Source organism: Syngnathus leptorhynchus, chromosome 8 (assembly GCF_054491065.1).
Source record: "Syngnathus leptorhynchus isolate UIUO chromosome 8, UIUO_Slep, whole genome shotgun sequence".
In the NCBI taxonomy this organism is placed as follows: Eukaryota; Metazoa; Chordata; class Actinopteri; order Syngnathiformes; family Syngnathidae; genus Syngnathus; species Syngnathus leptorhynchus.
The window spans coordinates 1,017,166-1,038,992 of record NC_141202.1 but is presented as its reverse complement, the minus strand read 5'-3'; the positions used below and the strand labels follow the sequence as shown (position 1 = coordinate 1,038,992).

General features: G+C 47.2%; 3 protein-coding genes across 10 annotated transcripts; 2 read left to right on the top strand and 1 right to left on the bottom strand.

Annotated features, from left to right (window-relative positions):
- The first annotated feature begins 118 nt into the window (after positions 1-118).
- gramd1a (GRAM domain containing 1A) lies at positions 119-13,058 on the top strand. 8 transcript variants are annotated; one of them, XM_085918993.1, is made up of 23 exons: positions 119-175; positions 258-408; positions 567-609; positions 3,492-3,668; positions 3,762-4,077; positions 7,442-7,673; positions 7,845-7,865; positions 7,942-8,026; positions 8,102-8,205; positions 8,459-8,554; positions 8,656-8,736; positions 8,830-8,948; positions 9,028-9,313; positions 9,468-9,627; positions 9,707-9,853; positions 10,058-10,179; positions 10,242-10,384; positions 10,448-10,551; positions 10,651-10,869; positions 10,941-11,025; positions 11,900-12,007; positions 12,090-12,210; positions 12,283-13,058. In XM_085918993.1, exons 4-23 carry the CDS (start codon positions 3,620-3,622, stop codon positions 12,364-12,366), a joined length of 2,682 nt encoding a protein of 893 aa, XP_085775119.1. In that variant the 5' UTR covers positions 119-175; positions 258-408; positions 567-609; positions 3,492-3,619; the 3' UTR covers positions 12,367-13,058. The 8 variants fall into 8 exon arrangements, with proteins under 8 accessions (XP_085775119.1, XP_085775116.1, XP_085775123.1 ...); XM_085918990.1 differs by having other exon boundaries at positions 3,492-4,077; XM_085918997.1 differs by lacking the exons at positions 3,492-3,668; positions 3,762-4,077 and having other exon boundaries at positions 126-175.
- A 1,126-nt stretch (positions 13,059-14,184) lies between these two features.
- On the bottom strand, positions 14,185-16,616 carry scn1ba (sodium channel, voltage-gated, type I, beta a). The gene is made up of 5 exons (XM_085919010.1): positions 16,580-16,616; positions 15,370-15,539; positions 14,657-14,894; positions 14,431-14,572; positions 14,185-14,239 (listed from the first exon to the last, which is right to left on the bottom strand). The coding sequence occupies exons 1-5, from the start codon at positions 16,614-16,616 to the stop codon at positions 14,185-14,187; spliced, it is 642 nt and encodes a 213-aa protein (XP_085775136.1).
- Positions 16,617-17,967: 1,351 nt separating this feature from the next.
- Positions 17,968-21,585, top strand: psmc4 (proteasome 26S subunit, ATPase 4). The gene is made up of 11 exons (XM_085918999.1): positions 17,968-18,091; positions 18,906-19,004; positions 19,118-19,304; positions 19,457-19,603; positions 19,943-20,052; positions 20,183-20,276; positions 20,397-20,564; positions 20,644-20,720; positions 20,840-21,008; positions 21,101-21,156; positions 21,223-21,585. The coding sequence occupies exons 1-11, from the start codon at positions 18,059-18,061 to the stop codon at positions 21,334-21,336; spliced, it is 1,254 nt and encodes a 417-aa protein (XP_085775125.1). The 5' UTR covers positions 17,968-18,058; the 3' UTR covers positions 21,337-21,585.
- The last annotated feature ends 242 nt before the right edge of the window (positions 21,586-21,827 follow it).

Sequence of the window (21,827 nt, the reverse complement as noted above, 5' to 3'; positions counted from 1 at the left end):
TGATGTAACCAGATGATGACAGAGTGTGTGTGTGTGTGTGTGTGTGTGTGTGTGTGTGTGTGTGTGTGTGTGTGTGTGTGTGTGTGTGTGTGTGTGTTGGGTCCTTGCCACTTTTAACCTTCTCATCTGCTGCGAGCAGTGTCATCAAAACCTTGGACACACACACAACTTCAAGGTAATTTGACATACAGCATGTGTGTGTGTGTGTGTGTGGGGTGACATGACACACACACACACATCTCATTTCTTATTTTTAGCACAGATCGCGTTTCCACAGCCCTCCCGGCAGCCTAGAGCAGCTCCCGAGTGTTTGGCAGCCTGAGTGGATGGCAGGTCGGGAACCACTTTAGTGCCAAGTCACTATGATGCTCTGCTGAGGAATGAATACAAAATTGGACACCGTGGCAGGTAAAAGCATGCTTGGATTTGGAATCTAGATGTTAAGTTGATCCTTTTTTCGTTTTTTTTTTTTATACCATTGCTTTTCATGATCCCGAGTTTGGATCCAATTTCTTTGGCTCAACACGATCCTGCTGCTTTTCTTTGATTTGATTTTCTCTCTTTAGATAAGGTGACATGAATGTGAAAAGATGCTGCAGCAGGATGAAGGTGAGGAGCAATAATTACCCGTCATAAAGTCCTCCACTGGTCACTGATGACAATTTAATGGTTTCAAAAGTTAGTCCTCCAAGTTTTTTTTTCCTTGTAGATAGAGAAAGTCATAGATTGTAAGCTATATTTTGGAAGGGAAACATATTTTTGAATAAAAAGACATTTAACCAAATATTTTTGGTGATATTGCTCACGAAAAAACATCTATTTTTATGAAAGCATTCTTATATTTTGTAGACAGATATTGTGCAACCTTCAGATACAGTGAGGTGAAGTGATGCAGTGTGATGACTTTGTCAGAGGTTCGTTAGATTGATGATTTCCATCAAACGTTCTTGCGAGGACCACGTTCTTGGCTGCCCACCCTTGGGTTGGGCTTCAAGGCATGATGTTGTTGACATTTAGCAGGCTTTATGTGTGTCACAAATAGACTATGTATTTATGAAGATCTCTTCCACGAAGGCTGGCAAAGGCCCACTCACTCCACTGCCACGCATTTGAGTCACTTGACAAGGGTAGGTTAGCAATTATAGCGACTGCACGACTCCAGGTTGAACTTTAGGGGTCGCTCTTTTGCTTAGGTCAATAACACCTTATGTTTGAAAAGTAGTACTTTTAGGAGGAAGAACCTGAACTTAAATAGTGCCAATGGTTTGGTTAGTTGACTGACTAGAACAAGTCCTTTTGGAAAGTTAGGTCAAGTCCTTCCAACTTCTTGTTTTGCCTTTTGTCTTGTTTATTTGCATAGTATGGCAGTCCATGTGGATTTATTCAACACATAACTGGTGAATAGAGCTAAAAACGAAGCGGAGTAGATCATTATTTCTGATCCTACACACATACGCCTATATATATATATATTCGCATTTACATGCATACAAACGGAATGTTTTCGGAAAGTGGTTCGAGTTGCGGCAGCAGACTGTTATTTCGAGGACTGAACCAAAACGTTTACTAGGGGGAGGCTCGTCTTGTTATTCGATTTTTTTGCTTCATCTCATGCTACAATGCTCTACAATACATGAATTAATTTGCCATATAGTTCAATTTAATATTAAAAGAAAAGCAAGTAGGGACGAAACTTGTCGCGAAGAAAGTCAATATTTCATAGTCGTATTCCCCACCCACCCGCAAATACTAATTTTCGCGTTCGTTCGCCCGTCTCTGAGGCGACAGTTATTTCCAGGACTGAACCAACAAGTTGACTAGAGGGGTGCCAATTTTCTCGTCTCACGTTTTGTTTTATCTAATTACTCGTTGTTGGATTACACACGAATTAATAGGTCATATATTAGAGTTTACTATTCATTAAACGTTATATTTGGTGATTAAAGTTAAAAACAAGAAGTAAGTTAAATATTCATCGTCCTAATAACCCCTACGCAAACGCAAAATTATTGCCTTCGCGTCCCCCCCCCCCAGCCGACAACAGTCAGTAAGCTCATCCATTTAACTGTTCTCAGCTTTTCTTCTTCGCTAGCGCCTTTTATTTAGATGTTTTAAATGTCCAAATGGTGAAAGTTGACTCCCTTTAATTCGTCTTCCGTCTTGTGGGGGGAGGGTGGATAACGGCGGCGGCTGCCCCCCCAAACAAAGAAGTCGACGCAGGGGCTTGGGAGAAGAAAAAGTTGGCTCAAACTTTTGCTTGGTGCTGCTAGCTTGGCCGGTGGAGTTGAACCATTAGCCTCGGCGGATGCGCTCCTCTTCGGCGGAGCGAGCTTCCGCATCATCATGCTGATGTGCTCCGTTGAAAAAGTGGATTTTAACATCACGTCGCGCGCCGTCGCTCGGCTCGTCTTCGAGGCCGAACACGACCACCGGAATGGGGGAAATTCGTCGAACGGCAGGTACGGCGAAAGAGAAACAAGAGTGCTTGGGGTAAACTATTAACGTGGTGCAAAATAGTACGGGCTATCTCATATATGCATTGATTGGAAAAAGTCTATTTGCAAGATTAGGTTGGTCAAACATGTCCGTGCTAAGATTGTTCTTGTTCAAACACGAGAGCAAACAGTGCTTGCTCCACTGTGTCCCATAGTCACACATACTGGTGGCCTTCACTGGGTGTTGTCTATATATGACTATAAGGGTTTTCTTTTCTTTCAATTTTATCATGAGTTTATAATGTGGCGTTGCCCTGATTTACGAATGTATTCGTTCTATGGTCGCTCGTATCTCAAATAATCTCCCCCAATGAAATGTATGCATGGTGTGTGTTGGTGTGTTGTTTCAAACACACTATGTTGATGTGTGTGTTTGCTTCTTTTTGCTGGAATGTTTCCTACGACCTTGTGTGTTCTCCCGCATGCACTTTGGAGCATTTTTGGACTTGTTTTGAGTGTCATCAAATGTCATGTAATACTCACAACAGGAAGTGGGAGCTCTCAAATCCCCCCCCCTTCCCTGCAATAAGGCCCTTGACTTCCTGGCGAGGAGCAAGATCTCATTATGGAAAAATCCACGTCACGTTGTCCGGGGTTGGCAAAATACAGCCCGTGGGTCAGTCATGGAGCTTTAAAGATACCACAGAGAAACTGTATATTTGATCCATGGTTAGCCTTCACACAAAGCTCAGTGAAGGCGGGATATTGCTACAACTATGTCGGCGCACAACGGTGTCTTAGGGTCTGTGACTTTGAGTGTGTATGGATTTAAAAAGCCGGATGTGAGAGTTTTGAGCTCAGGTCAGGTTAGCTTGCGGACACAACATTCGCTAGGACTTTTGTTTGTCATCAAATTGTTCCCGTTCATCCAATAAGATCAAGTCATTAGCTCCGTGGAGGACTTTATTGACATGTTCTTTATCTGAAGCTCCTCATTTAGAGCGAGTCTGACCACAGCTTGCATTGTGAGTGCTGCAAAGTCTTTTCACCCCTCAGGTGTTTTTACCGCCGAGTTCACAAAGATGACACTCGTGAAGCAACCGTGACGGACGGCCGAGACCTTTGAGGAAACCACGCATGGAAAGATGGCGGACGTCCCGAACACGACACGCTTATTGTGAAGAATGACTGAATTCTTTGGGATAGCATTTCCCGTGGCGGCGCACTCGACGGGTCCGGACTTTTAACGAGCGTTCCCCAAAACGATCATGTCCTCCGCTCGGCCCGTCCCGACACTGAGCATCCTACCCCCTTCCTCCGACACAGAATCCTGGTCCCGATCGCCCAGCCCCCGGCCCAACCGCAGCGGCCGCCACCTGCGCTCCCACCGCGCCGGCCGCAGCCGGACTAGGAAGCGGAGTGCGGACAAGCGCTCGGGAACCCCCCAGATTGTAATTGAGGAGGAAATTGCCCCCGCACCCTCTGAGGGCCCTCGGATTTCAACAAGCGAGGAGCAGGGCCGGGACCAGGACCTCCTCTTGCCGCCGTGCCAGACTTGGTCGCGTAGCCCCTCTCCCAGCCGGCGCTCTCGGTGGTCCCTCAGGAGCCTGCTGGGCAGGGACTCTGACTGGGACAGCTGCAGGTTAGTGTGCTAGACAGAGCAACCCTTGTGACGTCACTTTTTTTTTTTTTTTAAACCACCATAGCATGCTGTAATTTTACGCAAATGAAGCGTGGCGGTGAAGGGAAAGTAATGGGAGGATACGAAATGAAAGTGTGCTCTTGTCGTACAGTACATAAGGTCCGCTCACCGGGAACAGAAGGTCTGCGCCATGTGCTCTGTGGGAATTCTGTGGCTTCCTGTATGGAGCAAACATGAGGGAGTTACTAACAGCTCAAGTGAAACGGAGCAGACATTGCTTTTCTCCATCGTTTCAACGCCGATCGTTATTTACAAGTCGCTTGGTCAACTCGGTCACAACAAACCGGGAGGCGGGGCTACAAGCACCCTTCTCCAGAATCATGACATCACCCTCGGCCAATTGGAGCTCGCCTCTCATCCGGTGATGTCACGCCGGCCCAATGGAAGGGGGTTGTGAATGGCGTGGGTGAACCACCCCCCTCTCCCCTCTTCACGTCTTTCTGCATCAGCTTTATTGACTCCATACAGTACATTCTCTCTCAGCTCTGTCCACTAGACGTAGAAGATCATCGTCACAAATCCCATGTACTGGATGGTTAAGATATGTTGCGGATGGCAGGATAAATAATGATGTTTTACAAAAAGCTATTACAGGAATATGCGAGAGGCCAATACAAATAGGTGCGGCGTCAATTGGTTCAAATACAGTCGATTTCGCTGTATTTATTTTTTTTCTTGATCAAATCCACAGGAAGTTGAAGCTACCTCCTGTTTTGTTTTCTGTACAAGCACAAAATGGCGGGAAGAAGACGAAAAGAGACCCCTGGTTAGTCTCGGAACCACGAGGTCATTGCTTTCTTTGCCGCAATCTGAAAACGACGTAGTTGTTGTCCGGAAGGAAGAGGCGCTCATCATTTCCTGTCTTTTTGACAGAACTCTCGCCGTGCTCGACAGGAAAGCAGATTACACGCAGAGAGACTGAGACTGCTGGATTATGATGTGTACTCTAATCCAGAGCCATGTTCATAGATTGAGGGTGACTTCAATCCAACAGCAATGAATAGTGACCAAATCTTAGACCCCCCCCCCCCCCCCCAAAAAAAAAAGCAAATTTGACGCAAATAAATGCAAATGTCACATAACCAAACAGCGGTGTGATGTCATTTTCAGTCGACAGCAAGTGGCAAAATGGCCGCCCCGTGAGCCGCTGGTTGGAAAACCAGTTGAAAAATGTCTTGTTTCGACTCGTCTAAAGAACTCCTTAAATGGAAATGAAATTGGGACTAGGAGTCCCAAAAATTTTCATATGTCCAGCATTGTTTTGTTTTGTTCAAATGTAAAAGCATCGGCTCGATGCGTGTCGTTAGCATGTCCGCTCTGGACAAAATGTATTGGGACACATCCTAACACTTGCACCTTCTGATCAGATCTGAGGTGTTTCCTCCAACTCTTGTCACTTGATGGTGACACCATCTCCATCAACATTGATTCATTGTATTTAAGTGTGAAATGTAGACATTTCTTTTCGGAGCTGCGTGTAGTGGGCTCTTATCTGCGGCCCCCAGTCACCAAAATGTTTATCATCCATCCATGCATCCACCCTCCCTCCTGGGCTTGAAGCCGCACCTCCTCCCCCATCTGTGCGCTGTGGGGATTACGGATGGACGGCAGCCCGTCGGCGGCTCATCCTGCGCAGGCAGCCGTCGTCTGTCCGCGAAGGACGGCGATGGTGGGAAACTAGCATCCCTCGCGTCCCCGCCGGATGTTTGCTACAGCCCGGCCCGGCTCCAACGACGAGGAGAAGCGCCCCCCCGCCGCTCGTTTGCTTCTTTTTCGGATCCCCCTCTTGGGACCGTGAACGCCTCATGACATGTTCGAGTAAGTCATTCGACGGCGGCTGGGGTGAGGGGCGTTTCACATAGTCCCCCCTTTTTGTTCCGATTCGCATGGAATGACGAGCACAAGGAACATTTGGACTCCATTTCGAGCCATTCTTGCGCTTTATTTGTACAAAACGCAAGTGGTGCGTTCACGTGAATCTCGGTCGCTCAGCGGTCATCCGGTCACAGACTTCCCCCACCCTCATCTCGTCGCGGAGTACAGGAGCCCCCCGAAAAACGGTCTTTTTATTTGTTGTTGTTGTTGTTGTTGTTTTTTTTACCGTGAAACGAGCCCTCATGTCACGGTGCCTCCATCCCGTGTGTTTTTGTTGGCTTCTTCGATCGATCCACGTAGCTTGACACGATTGATGCTAATTTCTCCATGTTGCTTATTCGCTAGCCGTCGCTGTCCGAATGAATGGATTTACATCAGAGGTGACAAATGATGAATATGAGTCTTGTGAATGTGTTGTGTGCTCGTTGTTAGTTGTTGCACGTTGTAAACTAACGCTGACACCGATTCTCATCACTAAGTCCCTTTAATAGGCTTGTCAACATGGTAGGTAGGATTCAGCCATTCAATTTGACGTCCAGTTTATTTGTGGTACAATCAGCTCACAAATGAAGCAGCGATACACAGTAATAAACATGCACATCATGACATTCATGATTTGAACATTCAAATTGACGTTGCAAAGGCAGAATATTTGCGTGAGATCTCATTAGACGACTAAATTGTGCCTCATTTTATGCCTGATGAATTGTTGACATGTGCACTGCAAGCTGAATGTTGAATGTTTGCTCTGAATGTGGCGAATAAGTGGTCACTACTCCCCCAGCTTCACTTCTGAGGCTTTCCATGCAAATCTCTTGTGCAATTTGCATGCAGGTCGTTTAACTTACTCTGCCAATGCAAACGCAGCCAAATTGTATTTGTCAGTCCAATTGTACAAAGAAATAGAATGGCACCTAATAAAATGAGCAGATAAACACTGGGGGAATTATTTTTTTTTTTTTTTTTACTCTATTGCAAGGACCCATAAGTTGTATCGCCAAAATGTTTTCAATCTTTTTGGAGGGGGTAAGTAAAAACCAATAGCTAGTCGGCTTTTAATCGTATTTACAAAAAGTGCACCAAAGATGAGTTTTTCCATTGAGGGTCAAAAGAAATGTTTTGCTGTAAAAGTCAACAAAATGTACCCCAAAAATCCAAATAGGGCACAAGAGTTCACGTTTAAGCTGATTTTTGCTTTGTGTTTTGTATGGACCTCAAATGTTTGGAATTTTTTTGGGGCCGTCTGGCTTGAAAGTGGGATCGGCCTCCTTATCAGTCAAAATTGGTTCAGGCTGATAAAAGTGCCCCCTGCGTGGCCTTCCCTTTGCATTTAGTGGCTATTGTCAAACAGGAAGCCAGCCCACTCTTTGCCTTCTTGTCACATGCTCATGAAAAATGCATTTTATTTTTTTTTGTTCTTTTTTTGCAGCACCGCCAGTAACTCTCCACGCAGCACTCCAGGTAGCTCACCCTCCCTGCGTCGGCGGGTGCTTGGGGGCGGCCGGGCCAGCGAGAGCGAGGGAGGGGGAGAGAAGAGCAGTGGAGGAGGAGGAGGCGTCGGCGGCGGCGGCTCAGACAGCCCCCTGCCGTCCATACCGTCGCCGTCGTCGCTTACGTCGGCCTACCCGCTTGCTTCTCGACATTTCAAGAGCAATGCCAAGGTGAGATTACAAGCAGCACAGCTCCTAAAACATCCCGGTGTGATTCGGCGACAACTTCATTGAACGAGCATGAACAAACGGCAATGTTGGCTTTCACGAAGCTTTTTTTGTGGGACGAATACATCGCCCACATATTTATCCTTCTAATCATTTTCTTTGTTGTCTTTTCAGAAAATGCAAAGCTGGTACAATGTGAGTATCCCTCTCCATCCCTTTTTTTTTTGTCTTCATTGATACCAGCCGAAGCTCCTGTGTTCCTTTCCGTCAGGTCCTCAGCCCCACGTACAAGCAACGGAACGAGGACTTCCGTAAAATCTTCAAGAAGCTCCCGGACACGGAACGACTCATAGTGGGTGAGTACTGAAGAACCAACGAACGTCCTTGACTTGAGAGCTAACTGAACGCTCATCTTTCCTCCCCCCCCGCAGACTACTCGTGTGCTCTCCAGAAAGATATCCTGCTTCAGGGTCGCCTGTATCTGTCTGAGAACTGGCTGTGTTTCTACAGCAACATATTCCGCTGGGAAACCACTGTGAGCGCCCGCCCGCTTCGTTATTTGCAGATCGCTCGCTGCTGATAAAAGTCACACGCACATACTTGAAGACACAACAGCCGGCCGGGCCGGGGTTAAACAATGTCAATCATCTACTTCCTACTACGGCCACGAATATTTTAATAGCGGCGAAAAATGTAACATTCTTTTCTGGGTCAGGGTAATGGATTTTTCTACCCGCTGACATTTTTCCATCCAGCAAAAAGCATACGTTCGGTTTCTGGCTTTGCAGATCACTATCCTGCTGAAAGACGTGACCTCCATGACCAAGGAGAAGACGGCCAAGCTCATTCCCAACGCCATCCAGATCAGCACGGACAATGAGAAGGTCAGCCTTAACTCTCACGCGCTTATGACATAGAAAAAAAAAACAAGCTGACAGCGAAGTGATCTTTTCCTTTCCTTCTTCCTTCCCGTTGAAACGCTCAGCACTTCTTCACCTCTTTTGGCGCGCGGGATCGCAGCTTTATGATGATTTTCCGCCTGTGGCAGAACGCGCTGATGGACAAGGTACCAGCGTTCGGCGACTCACTGCTTTTGCACGCTTAGTGCAAACGGGCCGGGCCGGTCATGTGAGAGTAATATTTTCCTACGTGCTTGCAGTCGTTGTCCCCCAAAGAATTGTGGCATATTGTGCACCAGTGTTACGGCACCGAGCTGGGCCTCACCAGCGAGGACGACGACTACGTCTCCCCGACCGCCGAGCACATGAACGGCCTGTTGTGAGTGACCCGCCCACCGATCGGCAACATCACAGTCAGTCAATAAAGTCACCCTAACCCGTCGCCGTCGTCGTACCAGGCCCGGAGAAGAGTCCGTGTCCGTCACCGATCTTCTGGACCTGAGCTCGGTGTCGCTCCCCTCCTCGGGCAGCTCCCCTCCTCCGCTGGTACCCTGCGCTCAGGCCAGCCCCCCCTCGGCGACCTCCGGCGCGGCGGGCTGGTCCCCGCCCTCCTCTGCCTGCTGCCTGCCCATCGAGGTGCCGGCCCCGACGGGTCGCCGGCTCAGCTCGGATCCCCCGGAGGCCAGCCCGCCCAGCTCCCACGGCTCGGTGGCGTCCGCCGCCGCCGCCGCCGCGCTCACCAATGTGAGTGTTTGTTTGCGATGCGGGCCATTCTCACAACGGCTGATTCATTTGGAATGGAACGTACAGTGTGTCCTGGAATTTGCCTGCGAGCCTCCGCTGTGCTTTCCAAAGCGCCGCCTCACCCTCAGAGTCATATGACCACTTTCCCCCTCAGAACCCGGAGGAAGGCGGGGGGGACAGCCTGTCCGAGGCAGTCGCTCACATGCCGCTGCCCCTGCCCAACACCAGCCTGGGAAACCTCTCCTCATTGGACGCCACCAACGACGAGGACCTGCCCACCGACCCCAGCAACTCGTCCGACACGCAGGAGGAGAGTGAGTGGCTCGTTCCAATGAGACGTTTTGATTCCGTGCCGTCACGACGAGACAACAATTGTAAATGTCCGACCTTCAGGTGAGGTGGAGTCGTTCTGCGTGGATCTGAACGGGCGGCTGCACATCAATACGGCCGTGCGAATGAGCGTGGACAAGCTCCACGACCTGCTCTTCTCCGCCGACACGCACTTCATCCGCCACCTTTTCTCGCAGCGACATTTCACCGGTACTCGCACACGCGTCCAAAGAAAGGTCATGCATGCTATTAGAGCCATTGTCACTTGTTGAGAGTTCCGAGGACAGCGCGAGTGGATCGGGCCGATGGGCTGCCAAGGAAGGAACCCATCGGGGGGATGTGACCTGGCTCTTCTTTATCACCCGGCATTCCATCTTCATCTGCAGCTTTTACAATTTTCTTTTGCTCCGGCAGACCTGACGGTGGGCGAGTGGCAGCGGGACGGCGGCAGCGGGACCACCAGCCGCGTGCTCAGCTACACCATCGCCCTCAACAACCCCCTGGGGCCCAAGACCGCCCCTGTGGTGGAGACGCAGGTAAGAGCCACAGTCGTCCCAGTTTGAGCGCACCGACCGCTCCAACGTCTTCCGACGTCTAGACGCTGCACAAGAGCAGCGCTCAGGGCGAGTGCTACGTGGTGGACTCGGAGGTGATCACGTCGGGCATCCCCTACCAGGACTACTTCTACACGGTCCACAGATACTGCCTCACCTCCATCAGCAAGAACAAAAGCCGCCTCAGGTGACTTTAGAGAAGAGAAGCCCCTGGTGAAAGTTGTTCTCTCAACAATTGCTCTTCCTCTAGAGTTTCATCCGACATCTGCTACCGGAAGCAGCCGTGGAGTCTGGTCAAGGCTCTCATTGAAAAGAACACGTGGAGCGGAATCGAGGAGTACTACCGCCACATGGGTGAGTCAGTCAGTCTGGCTTCTCGGGCCCCGAACGGCCCGTCGAGCAGCACCGCCACCGACTTCCGTGCGAACAAATCTTTTTCTTCCTCCTCGCCAGAGAGCGAAGTGTGCAAGCTGGAGACGCTGCTTCAGTCCGAAGTGAGCGTGGTGACCGCCGGGGACGTCACCAGCGCCGGCGAGACCGCCAAGACGCCGCCGGCCCTGCGACGCCGCAAGCGCACCTGCTCGCGCCGCCAAGGAGACCGGGACGGAGGGGGGGGCGGCGCCGAGCGCGGAGACAGGGCCGTCGGGGAGGAGCGGGAGCGCAGGGACGCCGGTTAGTCGGCTTCCGTTCACCAGCTATAGCGTACCGTCTTGATTGGAGTATCAGCTTTTTTTTTTTTGTAGGTGCTCAGTATAAGAAGTTGGGAGAGCGCGCCCGTGGCGGAGCGCAGAATAGCGTCTCCACCATCCTCCTCATCGTCAGCTTCATGTAAGTAACAACGTAGCGTAGGTGATTGATTCCAAATGATTCATTGAATAACTCCACTTCTATTTCACTCGTGGATCATAAAGATAGCGTCTTTGGCTCTTGCGCGTATTAACAGTTTAACGGTGCCTTTCCTCGGCATCTTCTCTTTTTATTTATTTTTTTTGTCTCTCCTTGGACGCGCGCGACTTTGTAGGATCTGTATCAGGTGCAGTATCAAAGGCTTTTATGTCCTCGCCTGCTCTGCCATTGCAAAGCCACACTTGATTACAGGAAATGTCCCAAATTGGACTCGCTGTGCCATTCATCCAGCGCAAACGTATTGATAGTTCCTGTAATGAAGTCTCACTGTGACGTGAGTGCACACTAAAGTGCTTGTGAGCCACTTTTATGTGCTTCTCATTATCATTTACCATGCACACAGTTTTTTTTTTCCCCCCCCATAGTTGGCTCAATTCTGGCTAACGGCAATCATTTACATTGCATCAATTTAAAGTATTTTGTTTTCCCCCCCTCATTGTAGTCTCATGTTAGTTGCTCATAATTTAAGCACAGCAAAATTCATCTTATTTACATTCACAAATGTATTCACCTATTTCCACTTTTCTTCCAGAATTTATTATCCATGCCTTGCTGAAAATTCCTCTATGCCGGTGTGCGCAGGGCAAAGCCATGTAGAATATAAAAGTATTGCTTTGGCGCCATCTTGTGGTATCTATCGGGAATTACAACCCCTTTTTTTTTTTCTGCGAGTGTCAATTTCCTATAGATGTCATCTCAGTGTTTGTGTGCTTGGTGGAAACAAGCTTTTCAGTGAAGAGTGTTGACTTGAAGTATTGATCCACCGCATGTTTTTTTTTTTTTTTTCCCTGATCAGCCTGGTGGTGCTGGTGGCGCTCAACATGCTGCTTTTCTACAAGCTCTACGCTCTGGAGAGGGCGGCACACACGCTGGAGACGTGGCACTCGTACTCACTGGCGGACAGGTGAGCTTCTCTGGAAACTTTAACTGAGTCATGGAATCAACGGACTTGCTCTCAAACGGTTTCCTTCCCCAAACCTGGTCAGTCCTCTTCCTCAGACGGCAGGAGAGTGGGCTCAGGTGTTGCAGCTCCAGAGACAGTTCCACCAGGCGCAGCTCAGCAAGTGGCAGCAGATTCTGCAGTCGTCCGTGGCTCTTCTTGACCAGGTGTGTGTCCATCCTCAACGTAACTGTGCATGACATCCTCCGTAAAACTCGCATTCTCTGCTGTTTCACTAGATGAAGCAGTCACTCGAAAAACTCCACCAAGGCATCGCCGTCCCCGGGGTCCACCAGGACCGGCCGGCTGAGACGGACTCGTGAGCTCATCCCGTACGGTACCGTCAACACCCCGCTACACGGACGGTCCACCTTTAGAGAAAGAAAAAAAAAAAACATGAACCACTCGTCACCTGTTTGACTTGAAAACCACACGGCCCCGTGGTGACTCAGCAATAAAAGTCGGACGGAAGGCCCGCAGGTGGGCCCTCCAAAACGCCACATCACGGAATCACACTGAAGTTTTGGGGTTCTGTTTTCCAACATCTTCCCACGCCATTTTTTTCTACTTCCAAGTTGGCGTAAATCTTTTAAAAAGAAATGGGACATGAAGACAAGCTTGTTAGTCAGGACCGTTCCAGTATTTCATGGCCAAGCCGCCGCCGCCGCCGCCGCCTTCCCCGTGCTCCGATTGGCTGTCCAGAGGGTACAGGTTGTTCTTCAATGTTTCAGAGTAGGATATAATAATGATGATTATTATGATGATGTGTGTGTGTGTGCATCCACGAGGAGTCCGTCCACGTTACATTTCATTTTTGTATTAGCTTTTTTTTTTGTTTGTTTTCTGATATTTTTCCCAAACCTCATTCGCTTGCCAATCATAAAGGACCAACCGGAATTCCGCGACGGAACAAAAGGGAATTTCTCGTATGTAATACATTTCTCCCACCTCGCTCTCTTTTTTTTTTTTTTTTTTTATTGTCATGTCCCCAACTCCTTTTATTTCCCCACTCACCTCTATCACTCTATCTTTCCTGCCCTCCCTCGTTCCCTCCAGTTTGTTACGGCCCTGCTGTGCACGGCCGACCGCACGCGACAACAAAAAGGGTGTATTATTTATTTTGGGAGGGGTGCGGAGACGAGAATGTACTGTGAAGATGTGATTGTGCACACGGAGAGAAATGGAAAAGAAAAAAAAATGCAACAAGTCTTGGCTCTTCTTTGTGTGTGTGTGTGTGTGTGTGTGTGTGTGTGTGTATGTGTGCGTCTTTACTAAAAATGGAAATGTCATGAGCTTCAACCAAAACCTTCATGGGTATTTATTTGAGGAAATCTTTGATACCATTTCATGTTGATCACAACTAAATACAAATAATATGAAATAAAATCTGTAAATGTAGATCGTAAATTGTATCGTAGTAAATTCTAGCTATATTTAAATGCTGATCTTTGAAATAATTGAAGTTTTGTTTAAATTTCAGATTTTTTAATATAAAAATACAAATGTGATGGTTTTTATTAGCCTATAAATTGTGTGGGCCGCAGCCCTTAAAATACACATAAAACCAGTGGATAACTTTACATATGATGTTTTCATTCAGTAAAGTGTTATTTCTGTTTGGAAGAAAAGCAGGATAGGAAAAAGTGATGAATGCTATTGTCCTTCAAATATTTGCACTGGATTGAAACGGTGACCATTTTTCCTTTCGATCTTAATTAGAACTCATCAAAATGGGTTCATGCTCTATTTTCCAACTTTGTTGTAAAAAAATAAATCCCATATTTCAGACGTTAGTCTTGTTTTATTTTTGCCCCCTTTTCCTGTTTGGCAGTGCAAGGCGGTGCTTTGCTGCCCTCTTGCGGCTACTATTAAAATACACGTCCAGTTGTGCCTGGAATGGAGCGGAGCGGAGCGTCCGTCCGTCACACTCCCGTCTTGGCGTGTTGTCGCGGAGGAGACGGTGATGCTGAAGGTGGATGTGAAAATCCATCTCTGCGCCAACACTTTCCCACTCTGAGGTCAAACACAACATACAAGTCATGAAACGCATGCTGATGTTTTGGAGTTATTGAGATTAAAAGGGAAAATAGAAAAAGAGATGACAAGCAGTATTGTGAATTTCAGCCTACCATCCATGAATGTTACTCTGCCACCTGCGCATCTTTGTTTTCAGACGCTACGGCTAAATACTCGGCCCTGATACGAGGCGAGGAAGAGACAGAGGAGGATCAGCAGCAGGAAGGAGAGAAAGAGTCAAACAGGTTGCTTGAGACTATCCAAGATTCAGGAGGAGAACATTGAGTGAGCAAAAAACATGTTCCTTTGCTAAATTAATTGATCCGTTCCAACTCGTGAAATGATTCGAGTGAAAATGTGCGTCGACTCACGCGCTCTCCCTCAAGGCCTCCTCGCCGGCCGCCGAGATCTTCCTGTAGCAGTAGATCATCTCCACCAGAAGCCACAGCTGCAGGCCGACGATGGCCACGTACATCATCACCTCAGACAAGATGGAAGCTATGCCCCTCGTCACTGACGCGGGAAGGAACAGGATAGGTGAGTTCCTCTTTCTATGGTTATCGTCACCCCCCCCATCAAGAGGTCAAGGCCGCGTACTTTTGGCCACCACGCGTACATTGATGATCTTGCTGGTGTTGGAGCGGAAGGTGTAGTCGTTGTAGAGCAGCACACGGCTGAAAAGGCACTTGTAGCTGCCCGTGTCGTTGAAGGTGATGTTGGTGATGTAGATGGAGCCGTCCTGGAGGTCCAGCGTCCGTCTGCTGCCCCGCCACTGCACTCGCGATATAAAGCGCTCGTCCAAAATCCAGCCCCGTTCGTTCCTGTAGCTGTACAGCTACGGGGACAAGAACATTATTCATTTCTTTTGAAAAATGGCCAACTATGAAATTTGACATTTTTAATGCTTTTGAAAAAATGACAAGAAACTCATCATGTTGCATGATATATGCAACATTTGGAATTGAACTCGAAATGACATAAGTTGCATTGACAAGCTTTGGCTTTGAAAATGTTTTTGTTTTTTTTGCAAAGACCAAATATATAATGTGTCAAATATAATTGTAATGTGACTTTCCTCATTAAAAATTCCAATTGAACTCATTTTAAACGATCAAATGTATTCAAATGTTTTAGCCATTTATCATTGATCGTATTACATTGAAATAAATAAATAGAATTGAACATTTGAAATAGCTCTCATGTCCCAACTGAATTGAATATGAAATTCAAGTTGTAGTTTTGCAAATGATTCCATTTCATCTTTTATCTTTTAATGACATCCCCTGGCTGTATTTGCGTGTGCCACTGACATGTGAGAAGTCGGCGTCGGCGCCGGCGGCCTTGAAGAGCCAAGTGACGCTGGCCGTGGCCGTGACCTCGCCCCTCCTCTTACAGGAGATACAGCCCAGCTTGAAGCCTTGGTTGGCCACCGCCTCGGTGTCGGAGTCGACCTCCACGCACGCGCCGGCGCCCGCGCCCGCTGGAGAGACAAACGCAAGAGGAGCTCACGCCACGTGATCGCGCGTCAGGCCCTGCTAACATGGATCCACGAGGAGGTCAACAATAGCTCAATGTCAAAAGGCTTTTTCTGCTGACACAGTCCAAATGATGTAAGCCACACATGAAAAATGGCAGCCTTACATAATGGAGTCGGGATTACGCAACAGATATTTTGCCAGCCAGCTCACTAATCCTTTGGACGGAATTATGTGTGACCTCAAATGCACTACATGTGTTGTTTTTTTTTTTCGAGCAATAGTGATGCAGTTTGTTTCGAATCCTTTTTCTGACTGCCATTTGATTTCCTACCAAATAGTTTGAGCCTGACACTTGCCTCCAACTGCCTTATTAATATCATCCCCAGGTGGTGTCATGAGATTTTTCTTAAGAAATCCAAAGAAGAAAAAAAAAATCATGTTGGACCTCCCATCTAAACAAAGGCAAAATGTGACATTTTGGCCAAATTCCAAGCTAGCTTGAAACTTTCCACGAGGACTTGAGCCAATGTGTGCCGTGCCGTCCGCCTTGATTCATGGGCTGGAAGCACCAATGGATTCATTAGTGAGCTCATCAATTTGATAGATGGATGCATCCATCTGGCCAAGATGGTGTCTGTGTGAGCTGCGTTCACAATGTCAGCACACTTAGACGGGAAGTTGTGCGTCATCCGTGCTGATGAGTGTACTTTCCTTTTTTTAAAGAGCTTCACATCTATTGGCGATGACACTTGAGCCAATGAGAGCTAGCGTGGGCTGACTCTGTTATTTTATTTTATTTTTTTAGATTAGTTTACCTTCAAAGAAAAAAAGAAACCCTCCACATTTGCCAAGCAGCACAAAACTGGAAAAAGTCTCAAGAGCCAGAAGATACCACTAGATGGCGCCAGAGCAATACTTTTATAATAGACACGGTTTTGGCCTAAGCTAACAAAACACAGAAAAGGTGAGTTTTAAATGATCAAATACAATTCAGATACACTTGTGGTGTTACCATGGGGACCCAAATACAGGAGCGACTCACCTTGAAGCGCCACGAGGAGGACCAACGGTATCAACATCACAGGCCTCCAAAAAGTCCCAGTTATGAAGTGGGACAAACAAAAACAGGATTTCAGCAATCACCTCCCAAATGTTTCTCAGCAGCGGTGTCCAATTACAGAAGAAGGTGTCGCTTTTCAACCGCTCCTCAATTATTTAAAATGGATCTTCACACTCTTCCATTTTCTTGTCGTTCACAGAAAATGGCCCACAGTGTTCACTCGATCTTTGGCTTTTTTTAATTGGCATTGTAAAAAACAATGTGCAAAAAGTTGTCTGTAGATTACGTGAAATGAAAGTGCTCAACTCACTTCAGCATAGTTCCTTGGATCCTAGAAGATTGCGGTGAAGCCCTACCTTTGTCCATTTGAAGCGCTTCGAACTTGGCGCCAAAGCACTCCTTTTATTGCCAAACAAATACTTTTGCAAAATCAAGGAATAAGAGAGGATAGGTTAAAAATGACCCTGGGTTGTTCAACAAATAGTTTGGCGCACAAAAATTGCAAACAGGTGAATGATGGAGGAAGGATCTCGCCTGCAAAGACGAAAAAGCTGCGGGTTCAGCCTTGAAGTGTTCTGCAAGTCAGCCAAAGATCTCCAAACGCCTCAAATGGGATTTCAAATGCACCTTGCCGTCCAAAAAAAGCAAAACTCATCCCATCCATAATGCCAGATGCTCCCGCCGAAATGGAATCCAGGAGAGGACACGAAAGACCAGGAGGCTCGTCCGTGCTGTGCTGATCCTGTCATTGGGACGGATGGGGGAGATGAGGGAGGTCGGGCGGTCGGGCTGGCGGGGGTGATGTGATGCAACCAAGACGCGCGTGGAGCGGGATGACGGACGAGTACGAGGTGACAGGGCGTTGTCATGGCAACAGGGATTTGGCCAGAGTGCCCGTCTCCTGACCTATTCACGATGCAACTTTGAAGGACTCACAGAGAGTCTGTGTGTTGAAACATTTGGATCATCTGACCTCTACGTCTTTGTTGTTTATTCTTTCTCTAGAATTTCTGTCCATTGTAAATGGACTCTACATTTTTCTCAACTTGTTTTCCTCCTAAATGAAACGTTTTTTTCCGTCTCAATTCAGACCTCCTGTAATTGCACAAAATGTCGACTAGAGGGCAGTATCAATAATATTAGATCGAAATGATATGTTATAAAAGAAAATACAATGCAAGAACATAAATGGCACAACAAAAACACGAGCAAAAAATAAGGTACGTATATTAATATACAATATAATCATAATAATCTCGAAGTTCCTGTTTTGTTGATTATTTTTCATTCAAGTTTCTTCCGATTCAAACAATATCACGAATTGATATATTCCAAAAGTATAGATCAGCTGATAATATGACGTTTCCAAAATTGCTCTTGACGTTCCGAGACTACATCACCCACAATCCTCTTTGGCGTCCAACTATGACGTCACGACGCTAACCGGTGGCAGAATCCAACATGGACGATACTATGGCTGTCGAAAAGAGCCCGGTATGAATTCGTCACTTGACTTGTATTGTGCTTACATTGACCTCGCTTCGATGGCTTCATGACACACGTTAAAGCGTTTTATAGTCGATGTCAGTTTGTGTTTTCCGACCTCTCCATTTTGCCTCATATTCTCTTTTCAATGTCCAAAACGTAAAGCTGCCAATTCATTCTGGGTCACACAAGTTAGCCGCTAGCGTTAGCATTGTGTTAATAGATTATTTTGCGTTGATATAGTGACACAAACACAATGTTTTCCATTTGGAACTGGTCGAGTCCAGATTATAGTTGTTGCTTTACAAGTGGGGAAATGGAAATTTGTTCGTTTCCCATGCTGTCAAATGAAGCTTGCTATTTGCTAGCCGTGACAAGCCAAGCGCCCTTTGTAGCTTGTAAACGTGGACAAATGTTCATTTCACATGATAGAAAGATTGTTTTAAGTAGTTGCTCGAGCTAGGCCTGCAAGATATTATTGACTCAAATACAATTTATTTGCCCCTTCAGAAAAAAAACGTGTCAATGTCATTATTTTAGCCTTTGTTTTGTTTCCCTTCTCGTATTTGTTTCCTTTCTTCATATACCAAACAAAGCATGAGACATTTCCCACCAATATTGACTCGTATCAAGCCTCGCAAAATAAAAATGTCATGATGACGAGATGCTATGGAAATAAGTTCTTCGTATTTGAGAAAACTACCGCCTTGGGAACTCTGACTTTCTATTCTGCTCACCCATGAAAAGAATGAAAACGGATGGTTGGAAAAGACCAGGGGAAAATTGCTCATTTGTTCCACTGTGTGTTTTTCCCCATCGAAAGGAGGAAATTCCGGCAATCCTGAACTCCCGACCGCAGACCGGTCTGTCCTTCCTGGCACCGGAACCAGAGGACCTGGAGGACCTTTACAGCAGATACAAGGTCAGAAATGATCAATCTCAGGCTGAATTTACACTATAGGAATGAAAGATCTTCAACAGAAACCTGCTAAAAACAAATCATTTGTCGGTTCACGTGTGTGTGTGTGTTTGCAGAAGCTGCAGCAGGAGCTGGAGTTCCTGGAAGTGCAAGAGGAGTACATCAAGGATGAGCAGAAGAACCTGAAGAAAGAGTTCCTTCATGCACAGGAAGAGGTGAAGCGGATACAGAGCATCCCGCTCGTCATCGGACAGTTCCTGGAAGCCGTCGACCAGAACACGGCCATCGTCGGCTCCACTACGGGTAAAAACGCAAAGAAGCCATCTCGGACAAACCATAGAATAGAAAACAAAACTTTTTGTTTCCAGTCTTTATTTTGATTGGAAAAGAGGAGTGATGAAAATGAAGTCACCGCGGTTCCAAACATTTTACTCATGAATCCTTTGCTCCCCCAGGTTCCAACTACTACGTGCGCATCCTGAGCACCATCGACCGGGAGTTGCTGAAACCCAACGCCTCGGTGGCTCTGCACAAACACAGCAACGCCCTCGTGGACGTGCTTCCCCCCGAGGCCGACAGCAGCATCATGATGCTCACCTCAGGTATCGTTGAACAGCTAGCCCAAAGCTAATATGGCAGTCAACACGTAGACGTCGAGCCCCAAAAGCAGACGGGACTTAAATATCAAAATGAAATCGGCCTCACGGCTACAGGAAATAGAAAACCTTCCCAAATAAAAATGAGCAGCAGACGGTGGTTCCCGACAGGAAGTAGAATCCTTCCAAAATAAAACCAGCTGTACATTCTCAAGCGGTCATCTCCAATGGGAATATTAATTGGCCAAAATAAAACATGGCCATCTTCTCTTAACAGGATAAAAGCAGTGACGGGCAGTGGCTAATTAGTCTTTTTTTTTTTTTTTTTTCTGTTTGTGCCTGTAGACCAGAAACCTGACGTGATGTACGCTGACATCGGAGGAATGGACATCCAGAAGCAGGAAGTCAGAGAGGCGGTGGAGCTTCCACTCACGCACTTTGAGCTCTATAAGCAGGTCACACACATGCACGTGCACACACACACACACACACACACACACACACACACACACACACACACACACACACACACACACACACACTACAACATCAAGAAACCAACCAAGAATTTTCTTTCCGTCACAGATTGGCATCGACCCGCCCAGAGGAGTCCTCATGTACGGACCACCAGGATGCGGCAAGACCATGTTGGCCAAAGCTGTGGCACACCATACAACAGGTGTGCCGTCCATCTTTGAACCTCAAGTTACCACCTGAGGGTTGCCTTTATTTATTTTTTGGGGTCAGAAGGCTTTCTCTTGTCTCTAAAGCAATTGTCCTGTCCTCCCCCCCCGTGCAGCGGCGTTCATCCGCGTGGTGGGCTCCGAGTTTGTGCAGAAGTACCTGGGCGAGGGCCCCCGCATGGTGCGTGACGTCTTCCGCCTGGCCAAGGAGAACGCGCCTGCCATCATTTTTATCGATGAGATAGACGCCATCGCCACCAAGCGATTCGACGCGCAGACTGGGGGTACCAAACTGTCGTTGAGGACCGCCGCTCGAAAGAAGACAAACCCTCACCGTGTCGTTTTTTTTTCCCCCCTCCGCAGCTGACCGAGAAGTGCAGAGAATTTTACTGGAGTTGCTTAATCAGATGGATGGTTTTGACCAGAACGTCAACGTCAAGGTGAGCCAAAATCTCTTATCCTCACCACGCACGCTGTCTGAGGAAGCTTTTAGCTAATTCCCAATCCAGACTCTTTTATTCTCGTACACGTGTCTAACGTGATGCTCTGACCATCCCAGGTGATCATGGCCACCAACAGAGCAGATACTTTGGACCCGGCCCTGCTGCGTCCCGGCCGTTTGGACCGAAAGATCGAATTCCCTCTGCCCGACCGTCGGCAGAAGCGTCTCATCTTCTCCACCATCACTAGCAAAATGAACCTCTCTGAGGAGGTGGACCTAGAGGACTGTATCCTTTTTTTTATGCACTATTCCTATTTTGCCTTACCACGCGACGGGTTGTCGTAAATAGATTGTTCGCCACCTTAACAGCTTCTGCAGACGTGGCTCGACCAGACAAGATCTCCGGAGCGGACATCAACTCCATCTGCCAGGAGGTGAGCATGAGCGGCCGATCAACATCGGTAAATCTCCATATCAATTTGTTTGTTCCGCATCCGAAGGCCGGCATGTTGGCCGTCCGCGAGAACCGCTACATCGTCCTGGCTAAAGACTTCGAGAAGGCCTACAAGACGGTCATCAAAAAGGACGAGCAGGAGCACGAGTTCTACAAGTAGAGAGGAAAGAGAGAAATGTGTTTGTGTCTGTAGCGGCCATGTGTCATTTTCATTTTTGTTCTCTTGGACTGAACAAAGTCACTGTTGCATAAGGCCTAATATTCAGCCTCATGTGCTCAATTAAGTGTGTTGGTTGGTTTTCTTTTGTACAGGCAGGCACTCTTCTGGTTCTGAAAAACAAAAAAGTTGCATCCATATACAAGTGTATGACTGATATATCCATTAAAGTTGTTTTGCATAAAATCTGAATATGGCTTTGTCTTCATTTGATCTAGATGGATTTTGTGACCCCCAGAAGGTCAAGATTGTTGAATAAGTAAGCTTCAATGTTGTTTTAAAGGTTGAAACATGTGGAATAATTATTGGGACCAAGGTGCTATGTTCATTGAATTACGGACTATGTACATGGCAAGTAAGTCAACAATACACATAGTTTGAAACTAAAAGAAATATTACACTAATTTGGTCAATTTTTCCCAAATTTGGACGCG

Excerpts from the sequence above, each read along its gene's own strand:
- gramd1a (XM_085918990.1), top strand. The coding sequence starts at position 3,704 with ATGTCCTCCGCTCGGCCCGTCCCGACACTGAGCATCCTACCCCCTTCC. Across the intron at positions 8,027-8,101 it reads CACGGAACGACTCATAGTGG|ACTACTCGTGTGCTCTCCAG; the intron begins GTGAGTACTGAA and ends CCCCCCCCGCAG. Across the intron at positions 10,180-10,241 it reads CCCCTGTGGTGGAGACGCAG|ACGCTGCACAAGAGCAGCGC; the intron begins GTAAGAGCCACA and ends TCCGACGTCTAG.
- scn1ba (XM_085919010.1), bottom strand. The coding sequence starts at position 16,616 with ATGTTGATACCGTTGGTCCTCCTCGTGGCGCTTCAAG. Across the intron at positions 15,540-16,579 it reads CCTCCTCGTGGCGCTTCAAG|CGGGCGCGGGCGCCGGCGCG; the intron begins GTGAGTCGCTCC and ends TTGTCTCTCCAG. Across the intron at positions 14,573-14,656 it reads TGTACGCGTGGTGGCCAAAA|TGACGAGGGGCATAGCTTCC; the intron begins GTACGCGGCCTT and ends TTCCCGCGTCAG.
- psmc4 (XM_085918999.1), top strand. The coding sequence starts at position 18,059 with ATGGACGATACTATGGCTGTCGAAAAGAGCCCG. Across the intron at positions 20,277-20,396 it reads TGTGGCACACCATACAACAG|CGGCGTTCATCCGCGTGGTG; the intron begins GTGTGCCGTCCA and ends CCCCCCGTGCAG. Across the intron at positions 21,157-21,222 it reads TCAACTCCATCTGCCAGGAG|GCCGGCATGTTGGCCGTCCG; the intron begins GTGAGCATGAGC and ends CCGCATCCGAAG.